At 43.1% G+C, this 26,181-nt stretch overlaps 1 protein-coding gene across 1 annotated transcript in view; it reads right to left on the reverse strand.

Moving 5' to 3' along the window:
• Nucleotides 1–3,383: 3,383 nt before the first annotated feature.
• Nucleotides 3,384–26,181, reverse strand: part of LOC147702159 (proton channel OTOP2-like) — a 68,360-nt gene continuing 45,562 nt past the window's right edge. The window contains exons 4-7 of the mRNA XM_086930803.1: nt 23,370–23,428; nt 11,376–11,566; nt 6,015–6,898; nt 3,384–4,889 (exon numbers count right to left, since the gene is read on the reverse strand). Of these exons, the coding sequence (XP_086786929.1) occupies nt 4,719–4,889; nt 6,015–6,898; nt 11,376–11,566; nt 23,370–23,428 (1,305 nt within the window). The 3' untranslated portion in view covers nt 3,384–4,718. The remainder of the gene's footprint in view (nt 4,890–6,014; nt 6,899–11,375; nt 11,567–23,369; nt 23,429–26,181) is intronic.

Consider the following 26,181-nt stretch of genomic DNA (forward strand, 5'->3'; position numbering starts at 1 on the left):
GACAGAACGCAAACTAAAGACTAGGTTGAATGAACATAAATCCAACATCCGCACTCACAATCTCAAATCATCAGTTGCAGCTCATTTCTTGGAGATGAACCACAACATCTCTCAACTGAGATTCATGGCATTGGAAATCATACAGAAAAAAGAAGGCAGAGACAATAATAAAATGTTACTACAGCGAGAAAACCACTGGATTTATAAACTGAATGCAACCAAGCCTGCGGGCTTAAATGAACGCGTGGAATTTGCATGTTACCTATAAACTATAACCAAGGCAATTTTATGCCTTTTGTTCTGCTCTGAACCCAGCTGATGTATGTTCTGTTGACCTTATTCTGAATTGCGAATTCTTTATTGTTCCTTTTCATCACTAACCCGGTTCACTTTACACGATGTTTTATTTTAATTTTATTTCATCAATTTAGAGCTTTATTTAATCACCATCGCGTTGCATGTAAATATTGTAGTCTGTCACCTAGTTCTATGAGGGACGAAAAAAGTCCTTCTTCAATGTTTACGGCCAATGATCATATGACCTTCTAAAACATTGGCGCGTTTACACACTCATCGCGAACAGCCGTCTCCGGCGCCCGGGAAGATTTGAAACTTCACTGAATGTAAGTAGACTGAAGCGAAATGCAACGCATATCATGCGCGCAGTCACTTGGGTTAACCTCCGTTTACAAGCCCCGCCTGGGACCGTTTAACCACTATTTTAAATTCCTTTCCGGACAAACATACCGCGTTTATACGATGTCACAGCTGCATGAACAGCATGCCTTTACCTCCATCTTAACGTTTTTACGTTGTTGGTATCTTAACTGAGCACTTTTTCTTCACCATCAGGACATTATGCCATACCCACCACAAAAAGCACACGTTGGTGTAATTTAAATACCAGGCTTTTTAGTTTCATTTTCGCCGGTTTTCTAGAATGCATAGTTATGCTTTTTTATGCTTTTTTAATCACCCATTGGAATAAGGATTACACCTATATATACTGTTTTGTTGTAGATGCTCCCCGATGAAGGGCGGTGGCCCGAAATGCATTGGAGCGGATTATAAAATGTTTCGTTTGTGAAAATGAAAGACTCATTTGGATATAACACGTCATATGGATATGAAAATAATACCAATGATGGAATAACAAAGAAATAAAAAGAACCACATAGACAAAGAATTAAGCCTGCTCATTTAATTGTTTTGAACAATATCATATCGAGTGCCTCAGGGATGTATCCAATGACCCATTGGCCACACTCATTTTGATCTATTCACACTCGCCCAGAGTGATGGGCGACACCTGAGAGCACCTACAAACTTGCTACCTTTCGACTGAAATTTACTAATCGCAGTGCCTGGCTCTCTCTACTTTCAATTACTTATCATGCGACATTCGTCTTAAGACTGGGAAAAGACGTAACAGGTTAATCTTGAATCATTACTGCACGAAAAATCAGCTTTAACATGTGCATTCTTTGGCCAGGGGGTCTCCTCATAGACGCCAAACGTGGTGGAGGTAGCGATGGCATAGTGGTCTGCCATGCCACTCATTTATTGAATAATGTTAATGGTAAATCTAATGGGCTGTCACTTGCAACTCGCGACCTATACTTCAAGTGTCACCAGTGAGCCAATCGGTGAGCTAGATTTAGAAACTGTAACTAGCCTAAACTAATTTTTAAACTCCCTTTCAAACCCATGAGGCCATCTTCAAAAGGATAAGAGATTCCCTAGATGGGAACTGTGTAAACCGGTTACTAAATCTGGCTTCCCTGTGTCAGTAAATTCCGTTGACAGATTCTGTATCAATAATTTCCTCAGACCAGCTTCCCCCTGCTTTCCTTTGACAATGACTGGAACACTCTCCGAAGTGTCAATACATATTCCCCCTTTCTTAAGTTGATAAATACCCAGTCATGGTGCTCTTCTTTGCACTGACTACCAAATGCAACGTGTTCCATGCTCTCCTTTGCCAATGACCATCTGAAAAGCCAAAGGTAGGTTATGTTGCATGTCACTGACGGAAACAAACTGTTTCTACTCTCTCTGGCGCTCACTTTGAATTCGAATGAATTAGGGAGACGGCCTTAAATATGCTTAGTAAGCAGTTGTACTTACAATGATGTTACAGAGAAGTAGGAATAACAACATTTCCCTCAGGATCCTCCTCTTCCTGTGGTACCTATTTTCGGATGGCAATGAGGAGCCCATTTCGTCTTTCACTTATGGTGGACTGCACAAGCTCAGATATTAGGAGCCCCAGAAGCAAATTTGGAAGACAGAACTGAGCGAGTGTGGCTCCCACCCACTTCCAATCACCAGCAAAGAACACCCGAATTTCTCAACCTGTAACATGCATCACGCCTACTTCCGAATAGGCAACAACAGAGCTAGCGTACCTCTGAGGTTCACCTAATTTTGAATGAGGCAACTCCATAACACGCCAGAATAGGCATCTTAAAAGCGGGGTTACATACCTCTGAACACATGTAGCCATCTATATTGATTCACACCCAATCCCATGCCAGAGCGCATGCTGGTAGGGGGTTCACATACCCAGAAACCTTCTTGTCCAAGGAGCTCATCTGACAATGTACACAGGAGTCAGATGAAGCCGCCAAGTGAACCCTGCGCTGAAAATTGAGAAAGAGCCTCCTCTCATCCCACGCTGCCTAAGTAATGTGCATGTTCTTCACCAGAGCAGGGGCCTGGCCTGGGAGAGCGCCTGTAAGCAAATCTAGACACTGCTCCTGCTGTTACAACAGTGCCTGGATTGGCAGGGGCAGGGCACCTCCATACTCGCACTGATACTCCATACGCAACTTTGAGTCACCCTAGGCCTAGGCTCATTGAAGCACAGGTTGAGCGGCCTCTAGTGCGCATGTTGGGCTGTCCAGCGAAAGGCTGCCATCCAACCATACATGTGCAATTTGGGCCAGGTGCCTGCAGGCTGCCGCGTGGCGCTACTAGTGTACTAAGTAAATACTATCTGTCAATTTAAGCCCCACCCCCTCAGCCCCGCCTGCACTGGCTTCACTAGGACCTGCTTCAGGTGCTCTTCTGCGCTGAAAGACTTCATGTTAATAGTTACATTTCATATCATTTGTTTGAAATACTCACCTTTAATTGCGGGTCCAGGGGGCCCAAATATGAGTAGGGCAACGCCCCTGTGCGCTAAGGGACGCACAGCCCCTGGTGTGTGTGTGTGTTTGAGAGGCAAGGACATCTGCAGATATTTTGATGAGGGTTAATAAGGGCTTTAGTTTGGATGCAAAATTTCAGCTCCTGAAACACTGCTTTGAGGGGTATAAATGGAAAATATGTGGGGGTGGGGAAGAAAAAAAAGGAAAGAGTTTACTGCCATGTTGTGTTTTCATCTTAATGTTTATTATAATATTATAAAGTGCAAACTGATTTTCCCCTCACATGTTCATGGCTTATTAACATGCAAAATAGTTTCTGCTTACAAAGATAACATTATTCAGATTCTGATCACTTATCTCCTTCCTGGGATAGTGCTTTCTCTAAATTGTTCCTTTGTTCTCTTAAATTCTTCTGTAAGATTCTGGATTAGTCTCTGTTCCGAAGAAGGCCATTCTTCAACCAAAGCTTGCTACATTATGGTCAAATAGAAAATGAGTCTAGTTGGTTGAATACACGGTGACTTGGAGGTGAAAAGTGCAGTCTTCTGTTGTGGATAGTAACCAATCCTCAATTTTCCCCTATTCGCTACTAATCTGATTGACAACCTAAAATTACACAACCAAACGCCATCACCCCGTAGGCTCTAGTTTTATTTCAATGACTCTATTGCATCACTTTCCCCCAAAAACATCACCGTCCATCTTCCTTCCTCAAACTCCCTAACTATTAAAGGTCTCCAGGTACAGTACGTTTTCATTTATTTGAACTGAGACTCAACAGAGAGTGTCTACAAATGTATCCCAGTATAAAATCAAGGCCATTTGCAAAACTGTTGGATTACTTTACTAGCCGCACTTTGTAACACAAAGAGTTGTGATGCCTTACCAGCCGCAATTTGTGAAACAATCGATTGGGGTGTCATACTAGTAACACTTTGAGAGAAAGCTATGTGTAGTGCCTTACTAGCTTCAACTTGAGATACGAGTTAGGGTGCATATTAGTCACAATATTGAAATAGTAAGATCTCTACCCAACCAGAGGGTCCTTCTACGGTTAATCATTGATCAGGAATACAAAGATGTGGCAGCAAATATACTATTTCACCTTCTTGCTGGTGTGCAAAGGTAAAGGACACCTGTGGTCACTGATGGCCTGGACTACAGGATAATCAATACATTTTCAAACATGTCAGTGAGTTTCAGCCCAGCTTTATATGCCTTACAGGAGAACAGCAAGAGGTCTAGAACTGCCAGTATTGGTAAATTCTGTAGAGACACCTGAATTCAGGCAATAACTGCAAGCCACATATAGAAAATCCTCAATCACATTGCGAGTAGTGATTCACACTCAGAAAAGTCCAGTGGCGCTGGAACATAGTGTGAAACTGGCTCAATGTGCTATGGTTCATGTGAGCAGCTGAAGATTGTAGTAATGTGTACCACAACCTCAAAGTGAAATGAATGTTTCTGTCTCTCTGAAACAGAAGGGGTCACCTTGGCATGAAGTACTACTCCTGGCAAGTCTACAAATGTTTATAGATTGTTGTTCACCATCTTTGAAAATCCTTATGTGTTGATGTACACTTCTAGCAGGCTGGCCACGGAGTGCAGGCGGTAGAAGATCCCAAAGGGTAGGCAGACATTGACAATGATGTCCCACATGTATCTACCATAGAACGTTTCTTCTAAATTATTTTTCAGTTGTGGTCGGGCACCAAATGCTGGAAGGACCCAGAACTGTCAGAAAAATAAAGATTAGTTAGTATTTGACAGAGACTAATCAAATGCAAAAAAAATATACTTTAACCAATTGCACCCATCCCGTTAATCCAAACAGAAGTATAATTGGGGACATCAAAGGCTAAAAATCTATTTCACCATTTGTAAAACTACTCAGTATTGAGAGTCGGCCCTGATGCTGATCGAGTGAGAGCAAATTTACATTTGAGACCTAGGAAGATTGCTGTTAGGTATCAGGACTAAGAAACCAACAATTATGCTGGAAAACATTAAGGACCAAATTACGATGGCGGTCAGACGAGCGTCCAACCACCTTCGTTTCGGAGGAGAAACGATCCGACCATGAGTCGATGGTTCCGTGTTCCATATTAGGATACAACCGCAGTGCAGGCAGTCGTAAAATGCATTTTTCTAGTGTGGCTTGTCCTGGGGCTCAGGTAAAGGGTCGAAGCACAAGATGCACTAGAAAAATGCATTTTGAGCACCTCTATGTACTGTGTGCCAGACCCCATGTGGTGTCAATATTAGACATAACGAGGGGTACATGCCACTCGTTTATTGGATAATGTCAACTGTAAATCTAATGGGGCTTTCACTCGCAACTCGAGACCTATATTTAAAGTGTCACCTGTGAGCCAATCACTGAGCTAGATTTGGAAACTGTAACTAGCCTAAACTAACTTTAAACTCCCTTTCAAACCCATGAGGCCATCTTCAAAAACATAAGAGATTCCCTAGCTGGGAATTGTGTAAATTCGTGACTAAATCTGGCTTCCCTGTGCCAGCAAATGCCACTGACAGATTCGGTACTAATGATTTCCCCAGACCAGATTCCCCCTGCTTTCCTTTGACAATGACTGGAACACTCTCCTAGGTGTCAATGCATATTCCCCCTTTCTTGAGTGAGTAAATGCCCAGTCATGGTGCTCTTCTTTGCACTAACTACCAACCCCAACTTGTTCCATGCTCTCCTTTGCCTATGACCATCTGAAGGCCAAAGGTATGTTATGTTCCATGTCCATGCCCGCAAACCAACTGTTTCCACTCACTTTGAGTTTATAATGAATTAAGTAGACTGTGTGGACCCAATTATGCTTAATAAGTATATGCAGTTGTACTTACTATGATGTTACAGAGAAGCAGGAATAACAAGATTTCCCTCAGGATCCGTCTCTGCCAATGGTACCTATTTTTGTATGGCACCGAGGAGCACATTTCATTGGTTGGTGTTTTTGGATCCGAAGTTTCTGATGACTCTTTTTCCTGTGTCGTGCTCTCAGGTAAGGAAGAACTATCCCCCTCTGGCAAACGGGAGATGATGTGGCTGTTGGCATAGAAGAGACCTGGAGGATGCTCGTCATGATGCAGCTCAAAGTCATCGTATGGTTGCCGATGCAGACCTTCAATAATGAAGACGTTCTGAAATGTGTGCTGGAAAATGACAGTCAAGGAATGGACGAGATTGAGAACAGCCATGAGGCCCTTTGCACTGCTGGCTATGATAGCCAAAATGGAATAATAGGAAATACAATACTGCCCAAGGGCTGCTCCCAGCAGTAGGGTCACATCCAATGTCCTGCTTGGGTTCTTATGGTTCACCATGTCTCTTTTATCAAACCTGAAGATAATTGAACCCACAAGGGACATGAGTGACATTACTCCCAGGCTGCATATACTGAAGATGTACAGTAAAATGAGTATCTTAGGATCATCAGAGTCTTTGTTCACCTTAAAGAATATCAAGGTCACCAGTCCTAAAAGAAGCACAGCCATCCCAAAGATGAGGCCCACAAAGTAGGTAGGCATGCAAAAACAAAGCCGAAAAGGTCGTTTGTGCTGGATGTTGTCATCGACAAGGCGCCCAACGTTCCTCCACATAATGTAGGTTAGAGTGGAGGCAAAGAGACTGTACTCGATGTTGAAGGGGTACATGTAATAATATCCATTTTCAAAGACGTGGCACAGGCTACTGTTACAATAACAGAGCTTGCTGTGGAGTAAGACAGCTAGAGTTGAAAAATAAAAGTAAAACATTTAGCAATCTTCACAAGCAAGTGGCTACACTAGCAGAAATGCATATGTTTAGTACAGAGAACTGACAGATACTTAAGCTATTGAGGTGAGTGGTGACCAACAGGCACATAAGGGATGAGAGAGCAAGACATGTAAGGTGGGGATGGACTATCAAAATAGTGAGATTTAAATGCTATAGCCAGCATATTGACTACAGATAATGACATATCAATAAGTATAGATGTAACATTCTTACCTCTACATCTATTTACCTTTATGACATACATGTAGATGTGAAGTTAAGAATACTAAATCTATACTTACCTTCATTATGTTTTAATAGTTGATATTTTGGATAGTAATGTTTTTCTTTTTTTTCTGACATATACTGATGTGTTCAGGGAACCACAGAAGCAGGAGTGTCACTTCTAGTTACTGGAAGTTGCCAAACAATAGAAGATCAATCAAGAATAATGTAGTGTGTAATGATGAGAGGGCTACTCAGGACCAAAAATAGCTCAGGTTTTGGTTTGTGATGGGCAGGGACGGGCTTTAGGAGGGGATCAGTGATAAGTGTGCAGATCAGAAGTGTTGTAAGATTAAGGGTTGAAAAACGATTGGGGATTTCGAGTTATAGCTAAAGACAAGATGCTTAGCTTGGTCTGCTGTACCATCCTGCATCTCTGGTCCTAGCACCATAGGCCTATTTACTGTTTGTCATTGTCCTTGCTTGAATACTACATCAGACTATGTCAGACTATCTCTGATAAAAATATTGTATGCCATATCTTAAATATTCCTGACATACATTTAATGTTTTAAATATTGTTTACAAAAACATTGTCCCAGTGGGTGTATATTCCCTAATGGTAACTTCAAGATATAATATTTCTCAAACAATATTTTGTCTATGATATTCTGGTACAATACCCCTACTACACAATGTCTGATCCAAACCCTTGGGAAGTCTGTTTATTAATCTTGCCATGGATTACCTCTGGTTATTGCATACATCTGGAGATCAGAAGAGAGTTGGAAGTGATGGATTTGGTGTTCTGATGTTTAGTTAAGCCTTTTGGGATTTTAAAAAACATAAAAAGCCAACAAGCTTTTCGAATTGGGAGCCTGGGATTCAATTCTTACGTTAACTGAAGAGGGCTTAACATTTCACTTCCAACTAAGATGCCTCAGAATCTGTTCAAACTGGCTGCCTGCCAGTTTTTTCACATTGAACACCTTAATGAGTCATTGGAACCTCTTCCTATACCCGGAAACTCTCTGCGCACAGTTTGGGAATCTTATACATTGGGCTAATTCATTTTTCATCATGAACGTCACTTATGACCTAATGTAAAGGATTGAATTACTTTTATTTCCAAAAATAGTAACCACTTTCAAGTGTTAAGCTTAGAAAGGTACAACTTATTCTTCCGCAAAGTGCTATTCAATCAATATTTTATTTTCAAAACATATTCTTTTAGAAATATAAAACAATAAATATAGCAAAAATAAGATAAAAATATATTTTTCTATATTTGAGCAGTATCCAGACTCCATATCGACAATCATAACACTAATCCCAGCACAAATGACCACAAACTTCATATAATCATAAGAGAGCTCTTTCACAAATTTGTTTTGTAAAATATGCAGATACCAGTAAAAAGCATTGTTTTTACAAATCAACCATTAATCAATAAAAGATCTTTTCTGAATTGACTCCCTAAAACTGGATAATGCAATGCCAACATCTTCTTTATTTTAAATAAAGTGACTAATGCTTCTAAGCAATTCTAAGGAATTGTTCTTCTCTTCTAAGAAAGGCTTACAGTTTAACAAGAGTCGTGTAATTATGGATTTAGCCCTTAGATCACGAATATTGTGAAACTCATCTGTCAGCGTATAGAATATGTTTTCTTTAAGACCTATTATTCTCCAAATCAGGTTACTCTCAATTCTGATTCATAACATTTGATCCAGAGTATGATTTATGAGGAATTTATGTCAAATAATGAAAAATGCCTTGATCTCTAATCACTGGCAAAGAATGCATTACTGACATCTCCATAACCGTTTCATTCAGTAATATTTTTACTTGACCTAGAATTCGAGCTTTCTAATTTTAAAATCTTGACCACCAGGGCCGAATTTGTAGAAATATTTAGTATTTCTTGTGATGAGTTATCTGACTAGTTCAATATAGCCCTTCAAGAATAAACTGATAATTATTTTCCTTACTTACTTAAGCCGATAAAAAGTAAAGAACATGACTGAGACAGTAAGTTGCAGGAGGGAAAACCCACGTATAACTTTACTGCTTGAATAACGGACCATGTTGGCCAAGAGTCTTTTTAACTACAGGCTTTCTAACATTTCCCAATTTAGTCTGGCATCAAGCTCAGCTTGCACAAAATTAATCGAAGCTGTGACGTGTCCTACGCAAATAGGTAATTATGTCAATCTGAACGGGTTCATTGCTCAGCCTCATCTTTTGAATCAATTGTTGATGACTCCCGAATGTTCTCATTCCTATTGTCTGTATTGACATTGGGTCCTTCTTCCTTGTAACAATCATTAACTTGTTTGGTTGAGCCTACTCCTTAAAGCCAGGCACCTCTGAAATTTAAAACTCAGGAAGAGAGAATAAGCAGGACCACCCTCTCCATAAAAGTCCTTTATTTGTCCTACTCAGGGGATATACACTGGGTTATTTGTTGTTGGGTAAATTCTTCTTAATCATTCTTGTTTTTATTCTTCTTCTGTAACATTTGGTACGTTGCCCATATTTGGTAGTTCTTGCCTGCTTTTGGAGCGAAGTTTCGAAGCTCCATGCAAGTGGAATTGACCTGTGCTGCCACTCTTTAGCAACCTCCAAAGGCACATTTATCTCACCCACCCATGGACAGAAAGAGGGAACTGTCTATGAATAAATTGTGTACATCTTTAAGGTTCCCCCTAAGTGCAGGTACTTGTGAAGCTACTTCCACACAATTGCTTAGGCTGTATTTTCGTTCAATCTAAGGGACAGTAAAGGATGACTCCGCAGAGCTAAACGCAAGCCTGGTTCCTACCAGACATTCTGTTTGATTGTCTGTAGTCCTCTGTCCAAGCTGAGGGCAAAATGTGTTGTTCCTTCTTGATATGGGAAGGGCAGTTTGTATTTAGCTGACGATGACTTCATTCTGATACCCGCTTTGTGACACCATAATTTCAAGGCCCAAACTTTTGATAGGTAGATGCATATAGGGAAGTGTAGATTTACTATTCTTAAATCCACATGTATGTACCTTGACGATATATACATTGTTAAGGTAAAGAGATGTGGAGTTAGGTTTAGAAAAGGTATACATACATACCAGTCAATATTATTGTCCTTGCTTTTTTGGCTATGATATTAATGTACAACGATATTCCCTGCCCGATACACTCCTTCCGTGCCCGTCTCAGAATGTGGTGAGACATTGAAATCAGGTGATACTGATTCGAAGTGTGTCCCAGTTTGGAGCGGGGGGATTAAAATTTGCGGTTGTGCCACAGCCATCGGAAGTGCTTCTTGTCAGTGGAGGGATCCTCTCGCTATTTAAGGATTGCCAAGGAACAGCAGAACTCAGTGTAATAAAGATGATCGGTAAGCGGTCCTCAGTGCTTTTCTACTAGGCCCAGTTTTGCTTATTTCACATCTCTTAGTACGCTGGAAGTCCCTGACATCAGATTTTGTTAATATTTCAATATCCTCTTAGTAGTATTCACGTTGGTATATTAGCTAGAAGCCACCAGGACATGGAATGAATGTCTCCGGCGTCTGTTCACCAAACCGGAGCCTGAACCCTCACTTCGAGGCACCTCCTTTAGTACTATGGTCGGTTTCATTTCTTTCATCCTGTGGTAAACAAAAGTGGATGTGGTGCGAATACATGAAGTTCGACTGAATTCGAAGCCTTTCACAGATGTAAAAACAAGGCAGGTGGCACTGGGGAAATCGCAAAACAAACTACAAAGCTCCTGGTTCAGTTACAACTCATGCAGCGTGCAGTTTTACCTCAACCACGTTTTACTTGTAAGGTGCTAGGGACCACCCCACAAACTGCACGGACTACATGAAACACCCTAAATCTGGCCCTTTCACTAGTTCATTGGTGGAGTGGAATTGGGCTGTTTTTATTGCCCAGTTTTGCGTGCTGTAGGGTTGGAAATAAATATTTAATTTCGCTCATTTCAAATTTCAGAAATGTGTTTTTGCTGTTCCCTATTTAATGCCGTCAAATAGCAATGACTATTTGTGTCAAACACGATGCAGGTGTTTTTTCGAGTCTAGTGGGGAGGCCCTACATGATGAAGACCTTGGCACTTAATATTTTACAAATTAAACACTGGCAAAGGCAAAGCTAGTGTACTGAAACAGGCATGCAGTTCGGTCACCCATCATAAGCTTCCCGGGTAGGCTTTTATGATGTGTGCGGCTTGGCGTACCTCTCAGAGGCAGAGCACCCCTGTGGTGGTCAGATGTGTGGTTGTCCTCTGTACTCTGATTCTGCAGTTGGTGACGAAACGCCTGGTGAAGGCGGTGCTCTTCCTCCTCCTCGCTGTGATGGTTCGACTCGTCTGTGACCGCCGCCATCCATACGACCAAGTTAGTGACAAAGACCAGCATCAGGCTGTACCTGGAAAGGAAGATAAAAGGAAAGACACACACAAAGATGAATGTTTATTAGAGTTTTACACTCTGGTGTGGCCTTCTAGTAGCTTAAAATGCTATCAGCTACTAGCACCTAATAACATGCAAATATCCATGGACGTCAATTCACCAAAATGCCTGGGGTAGCGGAAGTGACATTACATGCCCTTTGACCTGGTCCTGTGACATCATAGGAGGTGGCATCATATAACTTTTAACCTTAATGACATCATAGAAAGTGATATCATATGCAGCTTTGTACATCACAGGATGTGACAATAACACAGATATATAAAAAAAATATTCATAATTCAGACAGGTAAATAATGGAGCACAAATTGATCCAAAAAGTACATTATTTTTTTTTGTTGCAGATTTATTCGACCCGAAGGTATTGGAGCGCTTTACATGAGCACCTCTTACGTTACACAAGGGCGCATTGTTTTCTCTTCTTTCAGGAAGCTCCGCCTTCTCTTTGTCCCTAAAATCACCCAAATTATTCTATCCAGAATCATGTTAATAGACAAAACAATATGCATTGTTTCCATGGCATGCAACTTTGATCTGCCTTCCTACTCAACACAGATTTACTTATGTTGGGTTCTTGTAAAGTCTTCAGGGCACTATAGTAAGTAGTCCGCGAGAGCTCTTGGTTTATGTACAAAGAATAGATGTATATGCATGTACATAGTAGTTTGCAAAACCTAGCCAACAGGCAGTTGAGTGCCATACAGGCTCTACAGTTATGTAAGGTGACAGTGATCCAATGCCTTGTGGTCTCATAACAAACGGTAAGGAGAAGGTACAGCACTACAAGGGGAAAAGTGAGAAGGTGGCCCTATATGGTGGCAATGCTGATTTCAGATGTATAATCAATCTGTATCAGGCACAAGGGAGGTTAAATTGGTGAACCTGAAAATGATCTACAAGCACAGGGACAAGCCTGCAGCATTAACAATGGACATACTTCTGGCCCTCATGTACATCAATCAACTCTTCCATTACAAGCCCGACCATGAATGCATACTCCACTAGCTGTGTACTGAGCTTTGCTCGAAACAAAATGGGCCCTCTCGGTCAACACTAGTTGCATGAAAGGACTTTGGAAACACTCATTACAATATAATACAACACAATACTCTGTGACTACATGTATAAAAGGTGTTTTCCAAAAAGAGTGAGGGATTTGTATAAATAGGTTTTTTCCTATAACAATGAGGGATATAGCTTTGAGATTTCACTTCCTTGAGTAACCATTACCAAGCATTCCAATACTTCTGCTGTCACTGCACATTGCCTATACTAGTCGGTGCCACCAAATTTATTTTTTGCGTGTGTCCTGAGTAACAGGCAACTTTTGAAGTCGTGGAATGGAGCTATGCTGACCATGCTAAGTACATGTTGCCCTGCTGCATCGTTTTGAAGGTTGGTTGCTCTTAATATCCACACGACGACGAAAGGCACCTCATAGAGTTTTCCCCAAAGGTAAATGTTTCTGCTTGTAATGCAATTTTGGTAATGTAGTAATAGGGCAGTTGTTTGATTAACACATGAGTAGTAATCAAGTTACTAATGCACATTTATTAGCAAGGGAACGTGTAGGAGAGATGGGTTATTTGCTGCAGTTTGTCTCCTTATTTTCGAGTGTAAAGGGAGATATTTGTTGGACCACCAGTGAGCACCAATCCCTTGGTTTTTGTACACTGTCTAGACCTGCCGTCACAGTGAAGAAACTCAGAGTCAAATACCAGAGCCTCAGCCACAAGACCAAGACTTTCAATCTACCCAAGGCTCACACATGGGGAGGCCACCTATCTCCACGAAGACCTTCCCAGAGATTAGGAGGTGTTTCTCCACAGTAAACAGGTCTTCCACTAGTTTACTATAATACCCTACTTCATTTGAAGGTCTTTTGTACTCCAGGTTTAGGGGTTCAGATGTTGAGACAGAATCAAGCTGTTAATAAAGGGAGAGGGAAACCCACTAAAACACAAGTCCATGTATGTCTGATGGCTATTAGGGCAGAGTTCATGAATGAATGTCCTTGTGCCAGGAATGAAAATTAAATTGGGTCACTGTTCTAGATGAATAAATAAAACGTATATGGTTTAATACCAGAGATCGAGAGTAGTGTTTCCAGCCTTCACCACTGCCTTAGCTATGATATATAGCAGATCTCAGCACTAGAATAGATCCCGCATAAAGTGGGATGACAAGGCAGTCTCAATATGTGTTTGCCTTACTACTGTATTGGTATTCAGACTTGTCAAGAATGTAGAGTTTCTTTGATTCGACTTATTCAGCTTCATAGCAAAATGTCCTCACATAATCTAATGGATATTAGGTGCAAACATAGATACTGCTTAGGGTCTCAGTGACCATCAAAGAAGGAAGAGATTACAGTCACATTTCAGTTACAAACACACACACACACACACACACACACACACACACACACCCACACACACACACACACACACACACACACCATTGCCTTGAAATACATCTACTTATGTGAATTAATGTGTCTGTTATTGCTGTCCATCTACAGGTTAGACTCTTACGTGTTTTCATACACTCATTTCACCTATATATGCTCACTCCATGGATCAAGAGTATGAAAGAGAGTTAAAAGACAATAACACAAGTATTGAATTGGAACTTTAAGAACAGTGCCTAGAAGCTGCACGATTGTGCCAATTTAATTTAATTTAATTTTAATTGCGGGTTTATATAGCGCTAGGATCGACTCCCGGAGGAGTATCTCCGCGCTTCGACCGCTGGGGAACCCGTCCTGGCTCACACTGAGAGATGGTCCCTAATGGGTATCTCTAAGGTGCGACCAAGCATCCCCGGCGGTCTGGGGGGGCCGTTGTGAAGATGAGGCAAGCTAATGCCCAGAGTTGCCGAGTGTGGTCCCTGACTGGAGTAGGCACCGAGGCGAGAATTATCAAGCCCGCTGACCCTGGTCCACGACCCTGCCGCGTCGGGAATAGAACCCTGGTCCCGGGCCGTCCTCTGCTTCCGGGTCTGCCGCCTCTAACCAGTGAGCCACACTTCTTCACAACCAGTGAGCCACACTTCTTCACACAAAGTAAACATTATGACATCCTTGTTTATTTCACCCATTCAGCGTTAACTGGGGTTATAACATATTTTCAAGGAAGAAAGAAGATGAGGGCATTGGGGTACTGGGGCACCTCTTTCTGCGCTTCATTAATTTGGAGAGTATCCAAAGAGGGGAAGAGGGCAAGCTAAGTGGGGGTGCTACAGCAGGATGCCAATAGTACCCAGAGGGCAGACTATTCCCTAGATGTCTCACTCTGTAGCTAATGCCTTTCTTTCCCCTCCCTTACAACATTCTTGTATTATTTTTCTTGTCCATACCACTTTCTTATTCTTTATCCCCATATCGCTCTCTTACCCTACACCACCCTCTCTCCCTGTATATCTCTCTCACTCACTCTGGCTCTCTGTTACCCATCTGACTTTCATTTCTGCCTCTCACACAATCTGTACTTTATACCTCGTCTGCATTCTGTGTGTCACTATCATACCTGCCTCTTTCTGCTTACCCACCTCTAACTGTGAAATCTGAACATTTAGCAAGCGATGCCCTCAGCCACGCACAATGTCATGTGTAGCACCTTCAATCAGAGCTTGCTTATTAGCCACCGGAACACTGAATGCTGTTACATGGATTCTTATTTGTTTTTTCCAATGTTTTTCCCTCAAAGGAGATGTCTCCAGTTCCAGTGGAGAGATGTTTGGTATGGATTCAAACTCTTTCCATTTGGGTTTTTGTCGTTCCCTTGGTGCTTTAACAAGTTGATGCATCCAGGCTACGACTGACCATGCACTTGGAAATCTCATGATTATGGCACAGGACTGGATGACGGTGATGCTTGTCATGGACAATCCACCTCCTTCAGAAATTGGGTTTCATTATCAGTCCGAATTCGATACTAGTACTGCATCAATGTGCAGACTTTCTGGGATTTGGAGAAAGCCTATTTGTAACTTCCTCCACAGAAGATAAAGGACATCAAGAAGGAATTGAGGTCAACTTTATGCAGGCAGACTGTGTCTTCGAGGTCCCTCTCCAGAATAGTGGGGCTGCTAGTCTCTTCTATTCAACGACATCTCTGGACCCACTGCATTACAGGGCCCTATAGAGACTAAACACCATGCATCTCCGCAAGGGTTTATCATATGTCGAGTGCCAGATTAGCAGGTAGAATGTTGTTTTTTTGTTGTTGCAAGGAGTGTCTTTTACCACTATGTGGAGAATAAAAAAACAAATTCTTGTTCTCTTTCATATCCTGCTTTTCCATCCAGTCCAAAGTTGTGTGTGTTGCTTTGTGTGAATGTTTATGAATATTGCACACAAGAGGTGAGACAAGAACCCATGGGCCAGTGACTGATTGCTCTCCAAAGGCCTTAAGCCAGTGATGGCAGCTACTTTGGCTTGTTGGTGAGATGGCTGTTAGCTGAGGCTGGTGTGGACGTTTCACAATTTGGTGCTCTCTCTACTAGAGGGGCTTTGGCATCAAACGCATATGAATTAGGCTTCTGACTAGAAAATATAATAAGTGCAGCTGTCTGGTCAACAGAATCTTTGTTTTGTTTGTTTTATCATAAACCTTTTATTGAAGTTGTTTCTGTTGTAGTGGGTCAGCTTTTAACAAGCATAATTGGATCCTCCCATTCTGACATAGAATAAAAACTGTTCTAGATATCACGTCAAGAATTTTTTACTCTATTAGTGACACAGTGGCAAAGATTATCCCAACCTAGGTAAAGTTATCACTGTTCTGTTATAATGCTTCACATATTACTTTATAGGTGTTTTATTTGCTTTGCTACCCTGATTTAAGCTTGAGTCATGTAGCTGACAGTGGTTAGAATGCTATTTCTGGTACTTTCAAGGCCAGAACAGAAGTACGAGTGAACCTCTAGGTGAGAGGATTCCTTTTGGACACGTTGTTTAGTTGGATATTAAAGGATCCTTGAATTGTTGCTGTTATTTGAATCAGCTTCGTGAGATAGCATGTGTCATACTTCACTGCAAAGAAAGAGGAAAGGACATGGAGTTCAGTGTATTTATGGGGGCTGGAGGCCCCTGGTGGGTAGTTGGACTATGGTGAACTGGATAATGATCATGGGATATGTAGTTTTCTGAATGTTTAAAATGTTCTGTTTGGCTGCCGTTTAATTTGCAGTAAAGTAAGAGAATCATAATCCTCGCCTTTGTGTCCTTAACAGGATTGAAAATTCTTGATGTGATAGCTAGAATGTTTTTTATTGCACCCCACCCATCTCCATGAGAGGTCATACGACAGCCGTCAGCCCTGCTTTAATCAGCAGATTCGGCTGTGAGCAGTGGTTTTCACTTAGAAGACCATGCATTGTCAGGCTAACTATATTTATTTTACAAAACAGGGAGCATTTAAGAAAGTAAAAAGGGTGCATCAGCATTCTGTCTGCCTTCTGCTCTTAGTTTTATCCAGTTGCGAGCAGTGGCAAAGGTAGTGCCAGGGGCCATAAGGGGCAAGCCATGGGTTTCAGCTGCGAACCCTTGAGACCCTTATATGATGTCTATACAAATATTATAAATAATTTTTTTAGTTATTAACCATTGTAATAGTATTTTTTTTATCATTTGTGTTAAAACACGATATAATACAATTTTTTATTATTAATAAGTATTGCTGGTAATTTTATCATTGTATAATATTATTGTTTATATATAATGCTATTAGTTGTATGTTTGGAGAATTCACTAATACAGTATATATCTTGTTAAAGGGCCTCTTGTGGTGAGGATCACTTCTACTACTCAAACTACTCTTCTGAATTCCAAAGATTCTCTATGCATCTTTGGAGGAACAAGGGGTGGATTCCGAAGTGTAGGTGTAAAAAAAAAGCACTGCCTCCCTTATTTGACCTCTAATTAGCCACCCACAAGGTGCGTTCTTTTAACCTTGTGTGATTTGCTGTGTGGGAATTTTAATCTTTTGTGACATACTGGAGCGGGAGGAGGAATTGAACCCTGAGTTTTGGCCTCATTAAAGCTTGACTCTGCGCGAGCGTGCCAGACCCCGAAACTGACAGATTAGCACTCCGTCCTGCTGAACTTTGCTGCTAATCTTTTTGCTTTTCTTTTTTCCTGATTTGTTTTTAAAGAACACTGAAAGAATCTTTTAAAATCTTTTAACCTTGTGTGATTTGCTGTGTGGGAATTTTAAACTTTTGTGACATACATGTGACATACGGTAGTGAACCCCATACGTAAAAATTCCACCTTGCCCTGGTCTTCACTCTCCAACCTTCGCCCGATTTCTCTCCTTCCTTTCATCAGCAAACTGGCAGAAAAGCACGTTAACACCACTCTTTCCAACTTTATCGAAGCAACAGGGGGCCTGGACCAATCCCAATCTGGATTCAGGCCCAACCACAGCACAGAATCGGCCCTCCTCTCTGTGACAGACCAGATCAAAATGTCACAAGACAAAGGGGGCTCTATGATTCTTGTGCTGTTGGACCTGTCTGCAGCCTTCGATACCGTGTCTCATAACACCCTGCTGAACCGGTTGCAAGGAGTGGGAATCGGAGGCGTAGCACTATCTTGGTTGGAGAGTTTCCTTTCCGGGAGGTCGCAATCTATCAGCCTGGGCCCCTTCAGTTCCATCTCTAGGGGGCTCACAAAGGGGGTGCCACAGGGCTCTTGCCTCAGCCCTACATTGTTTAATGTCTATGTGGCCCCCCTTGCTGAGATTGTGCGGAAATATGGGTTCATACCGGTTTCCTACGCCGACGACACCCAGCTCCTCTACCCTTTCAGCTCCCTTGGCCTCAAAACCAAGGAGAACTTTGCTGAGGGTATGAGAGCGGTGTCACACTGGATGGGGAGGAATTGCCTCCAGTGTAATGTAACAAAAACAGAGGTCTTGCTCTTTGGCAAAGCAAGTATCCTTTGGTCCCCTGACTGTTGGCCACTAGACCTTGGCCCAGTACCTGCACCCAAACCTCACGTTAAAAATCTCGGAGTGAAGCTGGATCAAAAACTGACCCTAAAAGATCACCCAAACTATATTGCGGGTCTGTGCTTTCACACCATTGGTCTGCTCAGGCGTGTCTTTCCTTTTCTCCCGGCCACATGTAGAAAGACACTTGTACAGGCCTTGGTAACTAGTCGTCTGGACTACTGTAACGGCCTGCTAACATTAGCTAATGCAGATGCTGTAGGCCGCTTGCAGGTAGTCCAGAACACGGCTGCAAGACTGGTCATGGGTGTACCCGCCAGGACTCCTTCTAAGCCCTTGCTGAAAGAACTGCACTGGCTTCCCATACGGCAGCGCATCAATTTTAAGATCTGTTGCACGGTGCATAAATGCCTGTATGGAGCAAGTCCTAAATACCTATCCCAGTCCCTGGAACTGTACCAGCCCAGCAGGTCCCTCCGCTCATGCAATCAAGCCCTATTAAAACCTCCTACCACAAAGAAAATTAGACAAGGAGACCGTGCTTTCTCCTCTGTTGGTCCCGCCCTCTGGAACAGTCTTCCCATTGACCTAAGAACTAACACAAATCACTTGTCTTTTAGAAAGACATTGAAAACCCTTCTTTACCAAGAGGCATTTCTATCCACATAACTTTCCAGGCTGCTCATTCTGAAAAATTCCTCAGCTGGCAAAGCGCGGAGATACCCTCATGGGATTGATTCCGGCGCTATAGAAGAAATTAAAATAAAATAAAATAAAATGAGCGGGACGGGGAATCGAAGCCTGAGTTTTGGTGCAGTTCCGACCGTCACCGCCATCTTTCCTAGATGGTGCTGTTACACGCCGCCCTCACACTGGCCTCATTAAAACGAGACCCTGCACGAGCGCGCCAGACCCTGAAACTGACAGATTATCCCTCCATCCTGCTGAACTTTGCTGCTAATCTTTTTGCTTTTCTTTTTTTTCGCAATTTGTTTTAAAGAAAACTGAAAGAATCTTTTAAAATCTTTTAACCTTGTGTGATTTGCTGAGTGGGAATTTTAATGTTTTGTGAGATACTGGAGCGGGAGGGGGAATTAAACCCTGAGTTTTGGTGCAGTTCCGACCGTCACCGCCATCTTTCCTAGACGGTGTGGTCTAGTTGTTACACGCTGCCCTCATGATGGCCTCATTAAAACGGGATGCTGTGCAAGCGCGCAGCGGGCGCGCCGCTGGTGCGCCGAAGGCGCGCCTAAGGCAAGCCTGTCTGCGCCCGTCAGCGTCCCGGAGGCGGCTGGGGGTGGAAATGCTGTCAGTCTGTTAGCAGAACGGCGCCTTATGACCAGGTACAGAACACAGAGCCTTCTTGATATTGGCAGGCGTCTGCCATGTAGACCTCATCATTATGTCCCTGGGAGTAAGTCCCATCTCGGCTGCAAAAATTGCAGCTGGGTAGTCTCATCTAATCCGAGGTCACCTAATGCCATACCTGCCCCCTGCACACACAGGTCTTTGAAGGAGTATACTGGTGAACATCTAAATGCTTTTCTATTAAATACACGCTCCATAAGAAAACATGAGCTTCAATAATACGATGTACTAGTTGACCTCAACCCAGACCTGGTGTGTTTGACAGAAACATGGCTGACTGAAGCATCCAATCCTACCATTGCCAATGCCATCCCCCCGGGGTACCGGATTATGAGGAAAGATCGTACTACAGGCAGGGGGGGGGGGGGGGGGGGGACTAGCCTTAATTTTTAGGAGCCCCCTTAGCTGTATTTCTGTACCATTGCCAGATCTGGAAGGTGCGGAATGTTTGGGCTTTCTTCTGAACGTTTCGGCACATCAGTCTATCGCGGGGGTCTTGATCTACCGCCCTCCTGGCCCGGCAGGTAAATTCCTAGAGTCGATCAGCCATGTGTCTGCATTTATTGCTGCTAATCATGGCCAATGTCTCGTTCTGGGCGACTTCAATATCCATATGGATAATGCCCGAGATCCAGAAACTATAAAATTGTATGAATCTCTAGACATTTTTAACCTAACCCAGTATCTCATTTACCCACACATGATGAAGGGCACACCCTAGACCAGGTTTTTTCCTCTATGAGGATTGAAATGGAGGTTCCCCTTGCCCTCACCTGGTCTGACCATTACCTAATACATTTTAAGATAAGTAGGGAATTTGATAAATCGTGCCCTAAGGGAAAATCTCTCTCCCACAGTAGTTTTAGACCTTTTCATTTGATCTCACCGGAGGCAATACAGAGTGCTCTGCACCAACGCCCTATCCATCTTAGTGGCCAGCCTGAGCAGGAGGCACTTACTTTAGAGCAGGGGTCTCCAAACCGGTCCTGGAGGGCCGGATCCATGCCAGATTTTTTGGATGTCCCCATTGAGACACATGTAGTAATTTTAAAAATCTGGCATGGATCCGGCCCTCCAGGACCGGTTTGGAGACCCCTGCTTTAGAGGATTGGCTAAACCAGCAGGTGCAGGACCTTGCTCCCTCTACTATGAAAGTAGCTAAACTTACAAGAGACTCAGCTCCCTGGTTCATGCATACTCTTAAAAAAAGTAAAAGTTCCTGTAAACATCTGGAAAGAGTATGGCGAAGGCACTATAGTCCTTCAGACAAAGCCATCTATAATCATGCACTAAATGAACATTATAAGAAAGTGCGAGAGGAAAAAATATCTTTCCTTGCCACTAAAATTGAACAGGCCTCGAACAAAAATAGTGAACTCTTTAATATCGTAAAAAGTTTCTCATCACCCTTTTCTATTAGCCGCCCTTTTATTCCCACCAGCGATTGGGCCAAGTGTGTGGCCAGCTTTTTCTATGGAAAAAAGTATTCAGAACTCCTTTCCGAACCAACCCTTAGAGGTGGAGGAAGTTAGTGATCCACCCTCTCGTCGCAGAATGGATTCCTGTCTTGTGCAATTCCCGAGTATTAGCCTCACTCAATCGCTCTCTTTTATGAAAAACCTCAAGTCTGTTTCACCCTCAGACCTGTGCCCAGTCAAAGTTTTGGCATCCATAGCTGAAGTGATTAATCCGGTGGTTAATTCAATTTTAAACACGACATCGCGGGAGGGCTTTATGCCTCAAATTTGGAACAACACCAAAATCCTTCCTCTTTTAAAAAAAACCTATGGCAGACCCTTAGGTTACAGGTAAATATAAGTCCATCTCCCTCCTGCCCTTTTTCTACAAAGTTTTGGAGAAATACGTTAACGAAGTTTGCAGAGGACACTGTTCTCTTACACCCCAGTCAATCTGGCTTTAGACCCAATTTTAGTACCGAAACTGCCTTGTTAGAGGTCGTTGAGACGATCAAGGCCACTTTGGACAGAGGGGGGAAGCATGGTTTTGGTGCTGCTAGACCTCTCCGTGGCCTTTGATACCGTCCCCCACAAGCAACTTTTGCAAAGACTTGAGGGGGGCGGGTTTGGAGGCACCGTATTAAAGTGGATGACATCCTTTCTCAGCAACCGTCATCAAACAGTGTGGGCACTACCTTTTTCAGCAGAAATCAGGCCTTTGAATGTGCGAGAAGAGCTTTGACTTTAATGGGACCACAATAAAGGACTGCCTTTCTGATGTCTTTGCGTGGTTTATCAGGAACCAACTTAAATGTAACTCCGATAAATCAGATATTATTTTCTTTGTCCCTCGTTCACACGAAGCCTGGCACTCTTGGTGGCCACAAGACATGTCCCCCAGTTGTCGGAGGTCTCTATTGTGAAAAATCTGGGTGTCAAATTGGATTCTGCACTCTTTATAAAGGCGCAAGTCCAATCAGTGGCAGGCACCTGTTTTGGGACACTGAAAATGTTGAAAAACATCCTCCCTTTACTTCCAGTCTCACATCGTAAAACAGTTGTCCAGGCCCCAGTGATATCGAGACTGGATTATGTCAATTCTTTGTATCTGGGACTTCCAGAGTATTTACTAGGTTGTCTGCAGACTATGCAGAACATGGCAGCCAGGGCCATTTTCTTACCTAGACCTAGGACACATACCTCTCATCTCTTATCCACACTTCACTGGCTCCCAGTGGGAAAGAGAATTCACTTTAAAGCCTTAGACCTGGTCTTTAAAGCTTTCCAAACAATTGGGGCTCCATATCTTAGGGAGATATTTCAGCCTTATATGCCTCAGCTTTCTTTGAGGTCTTCTACCCAGTGTTTGATCTTGACTCCGAGGGTCATGCTTTCATGGGTAGGTGGAGATCTTTTCAAGTAGTAGCAGCGTGACTTTGGAACAGCCCCCCTGCCCCCGTTGAGACAGATCCCAGACCTCCTGACCTTTAGGTGGAATCTGAAGATGTGTATTTTCCAACTTTAGGCTTTTCCAGTTCTGTGATTGGGGTGTTTGTCTGTCAGTTGTTATGTTGGTCTTTTCTCAGCGCCGGGACACTCTTTGGAGTAGCCGTGCGCTCTACAAATTCCAGATAACATAACATAACATAACATAACATAACATAACATTACAAAAAGTCAATCAGGGAGCTAAATGTTGGTACAACTATGATTGAATGAGAGGGCTTCCTAGTTAAAGAAGCTGATGTAAGCAGCGACAAAGGCCGCTCTATATTTAAAGCATGTCTTTGAGCCTCTTTCACCTCAACCATCCTCTTCCTTGTGGGACTTACTACATCCACCAGCATTCAAACACACACCCCAAAAGGAAGCCCAGGATCCGTACACAAAACTGAAGCACTTTGGTGCCTATAGGTATAAAGCCCTGTAAAAATTCTACATTACAATACAATAGAAAGAAACTGATTTGGTAGCTCACCTGACTAAGTTGGTATGAAACTGTATACACTTCTTGCAGGACACCCAGAGAAAGTATGTCTGTAAACAAAAGAGGGAAGTATAAAAATTCTCAATTAGTGAGTATTGCTTGTTCACTTCATGTTGTACAAACTCAATAACTTCGAGGCATTCAGTCAGAATTTTGTATGTGGCTTTATAGTTCATGAGAGCTGGCAGATAACTAAGTCATGGAGCTCTATGCAGCAGTTCAAGCTATTTGCACCGCTTGCTGTGAGCTCATACACATGTTGATTCAAACAGTGCCGGGCGATATAAGAAGATACCAGGCTTTTGGTGAAAAGAAAGCACTCGGTGCTCAAGCGTCAAATGCCTACTGTTGCCATTGTTAGGTCTGGCATAGTAGCACAGCTGTCACCAAACGTAATGTGACCATCCTAAATAAGCATTTACAATGTAATAGGTCTTGCAATTGTGAGATTTTGAGCTATTGGCATTGTAAATAGTTCAAGTTCAAGTTTGGGCATTTATATAGCGCACTACTCACCCAGAGGGTCTCAAGGCGCTTGGGGAAGGGGTTCATTATTTGTCGAATAGCCAGGTTTTAAGTTCTTTTCTGAAGGAGATGTGGTTTTGAGTAAGGCGGAGGTGAGTGGGGAGTGAGTTCCAGGTCTTGGCAGCCAGGAAGGAGAAGGATCTGCCACCCATGGTGGATTTTCGGATGCGCGGGACTGCGGCGAGGGCTTGATTGGACGATCTTAGTTGGCGGGTGGGTTTGTAGAAGGACAGTCGAGTGTTGAGGCATTCGGTTCCTAGATTGTAGAGGGCCTTGTGTGCGTGGGTGAGAAGACGGAACGTAATTCTTTTGTTGACGGGAAGCCAGTGGAGGTCTTTTAGGTGTCCAGTGATGTGATTTGGCGAGGGATGTCCAATATGAGTCTCGCTGATGCGTTTTGGATGCGTTGGAGTTTTTTCTGTAATTTTGCTGTGATTCCGGCGCATAGTGGGTTACCATAATCCAGTTGGCTCGTGACCAGTGCGTGGGTGACAGCCTTTCTTGTCTCGAGGGGGATCCAGCGGAAGATCTTTTTGAGAATGCGAAGTACGTTGAAGCAGGAGGATGAGACTGCGTTGACCTGTCTGGACATCGAGAGAGAGGAGTCTAGGATGAAGCCACGGTTGCGTGCGTGATCTGTGGGTGTGGGTGCTGTGCCCAGAGCGGAAGGCCACCAAGAGTCGTCCCAGGCAGAGGGGAAAGATCCTAGGATGAGCACCTCTGTTTTGTCTGAGTTGAGTTTTAGGCGGCTATGTTTCATCCATTCGGCTACTTCTTTCATGCCTTTGTGAAGATTGGTTTTGGCGGTGTTAGGGTCTTTGGTGAGGGAAAGGATTAATTGGGTGTCGTCGGCGTAGGAGATGATGTTGAGGTTGTGTTGGCGCGCGATGGATGCGAGTGGGCTCATGTAAACGTTGAAGAGGGTGGGACTGAGTGATGATCCTTGAGGTACTCCACAGATGACTTCAGTGGCCTCTGAGTTGAATGGGGGAAGTCGGACTCTTTGAGTTCTCCCGGCGAGGAATGAGATGATCCAGGCCAAGGCTTTTCCTTGTATGCCGATGTTGCTGAGGCGTTGTATAAGGGTGCTGTGGCAGACTGTGTCGAAAGCGGCGGAGAGGTCGAGTAGAATGAGGGCCGCTGTTTCTCCGTTATCCAGTAGTGTTCGGATGTCGTCTGTCGCTGCAATGAGGGCGGTTTCGGTGCTGTGTTTGGCTCGAAACCCGGATTGAGATGGATCAAGGGAGTTGTTGGATTCAAGGAAGGCGGCGAGCTGGCTGTTGACGGCTTTCTCAATGACTTTGGCGGGGAAAGGGAGGAGGGATATGGGTCGGTAGTTTTTAAGTTCAGAGGGGTCTGCTGAGGGTTTTTTCAAGAGGGCGCTGAGTTCAGCGTGTTTCCAGCTTTCTGGGAAGGTGGCAGAGTTGAACGATCAGTTGATGACATCACGGAGATGGGGTGCGATGGTGGAGTCAGCTTTGTTGAAGATGGGCAATGCCTTTTATAATATTAAAAAGCATTGTCATTTACAATACCAATAGATCAAACTTTGGCAAAGCGAGATCTATTGTATTACAGAGCGCAGTGTCCGTGAAGCGGGCGTCGTGCGCACCATGAAAAAAAGAAAAAATGAAACAGAGTGTGGTGTCCATGAAGCAAGTGCTGCGCTCAACATAATTAAACTGAGAGAAGTGTCCTTGAAGTGGGCGCTGCGCTCAGCATTCACGTTTATTAAAAAATAAATAAAAGATGAAAGAAAGCGCAGTATCCTTAAAGCGGATACTGTGTTCATAATAAAAGTAATTAAAAAATGTTTTTTAAATGTCACCATTGTATCGTGAGTGCTTTGGGGGTAGGAGGCAGCCAGATTTAAAGTTAGAGTAGCATAGTGCTCCATAGGAAAAGTAGCCGCCATTGTCCTGTGTGGGCACGCTATAAATACAAGAAGCAGCCGCCACAGTCTCAATTAGTCAATAAAAAAGATAGTGGTCACTGACTTATAACGCAGACCGTGTAACAAGCCCAGTAAAAAGGTCCTTTATGGGAGGTAACAAATGCAGACAAGGCGGTATCAATGAGGGTCAAACAAGCCTATTCATGAATCAGAAGCCAGCCTTCATGAAGGACAATGACACAGGCCAATGACATTCACACTGCCTTAGGTTCGACCTAAATAGAGCTTTTCGAAGTACTAGAGACAGGAACTTTGGCTTTGTCCACAAGCTGGTAGCCAGGAGTGCTTGTTTGAATTTGGCAGAAGTTGTGTTTTCCATAGAAG

This window comes from Lissotriton vulgaris, chromosome 7, assembly GCF_964263255.1.
Source record: "Lissotriton vulgaris chromosome 7, aLisVul1.2, whole genome shotgun sequence".
Classification (NCBI taxonomy): domain Eukaryota; kingdom Metazoa; phylum Chordata; class Amphibia; order Caudata; family Salamandridae; genus Lissotriton; species Lissotriton vulgaris.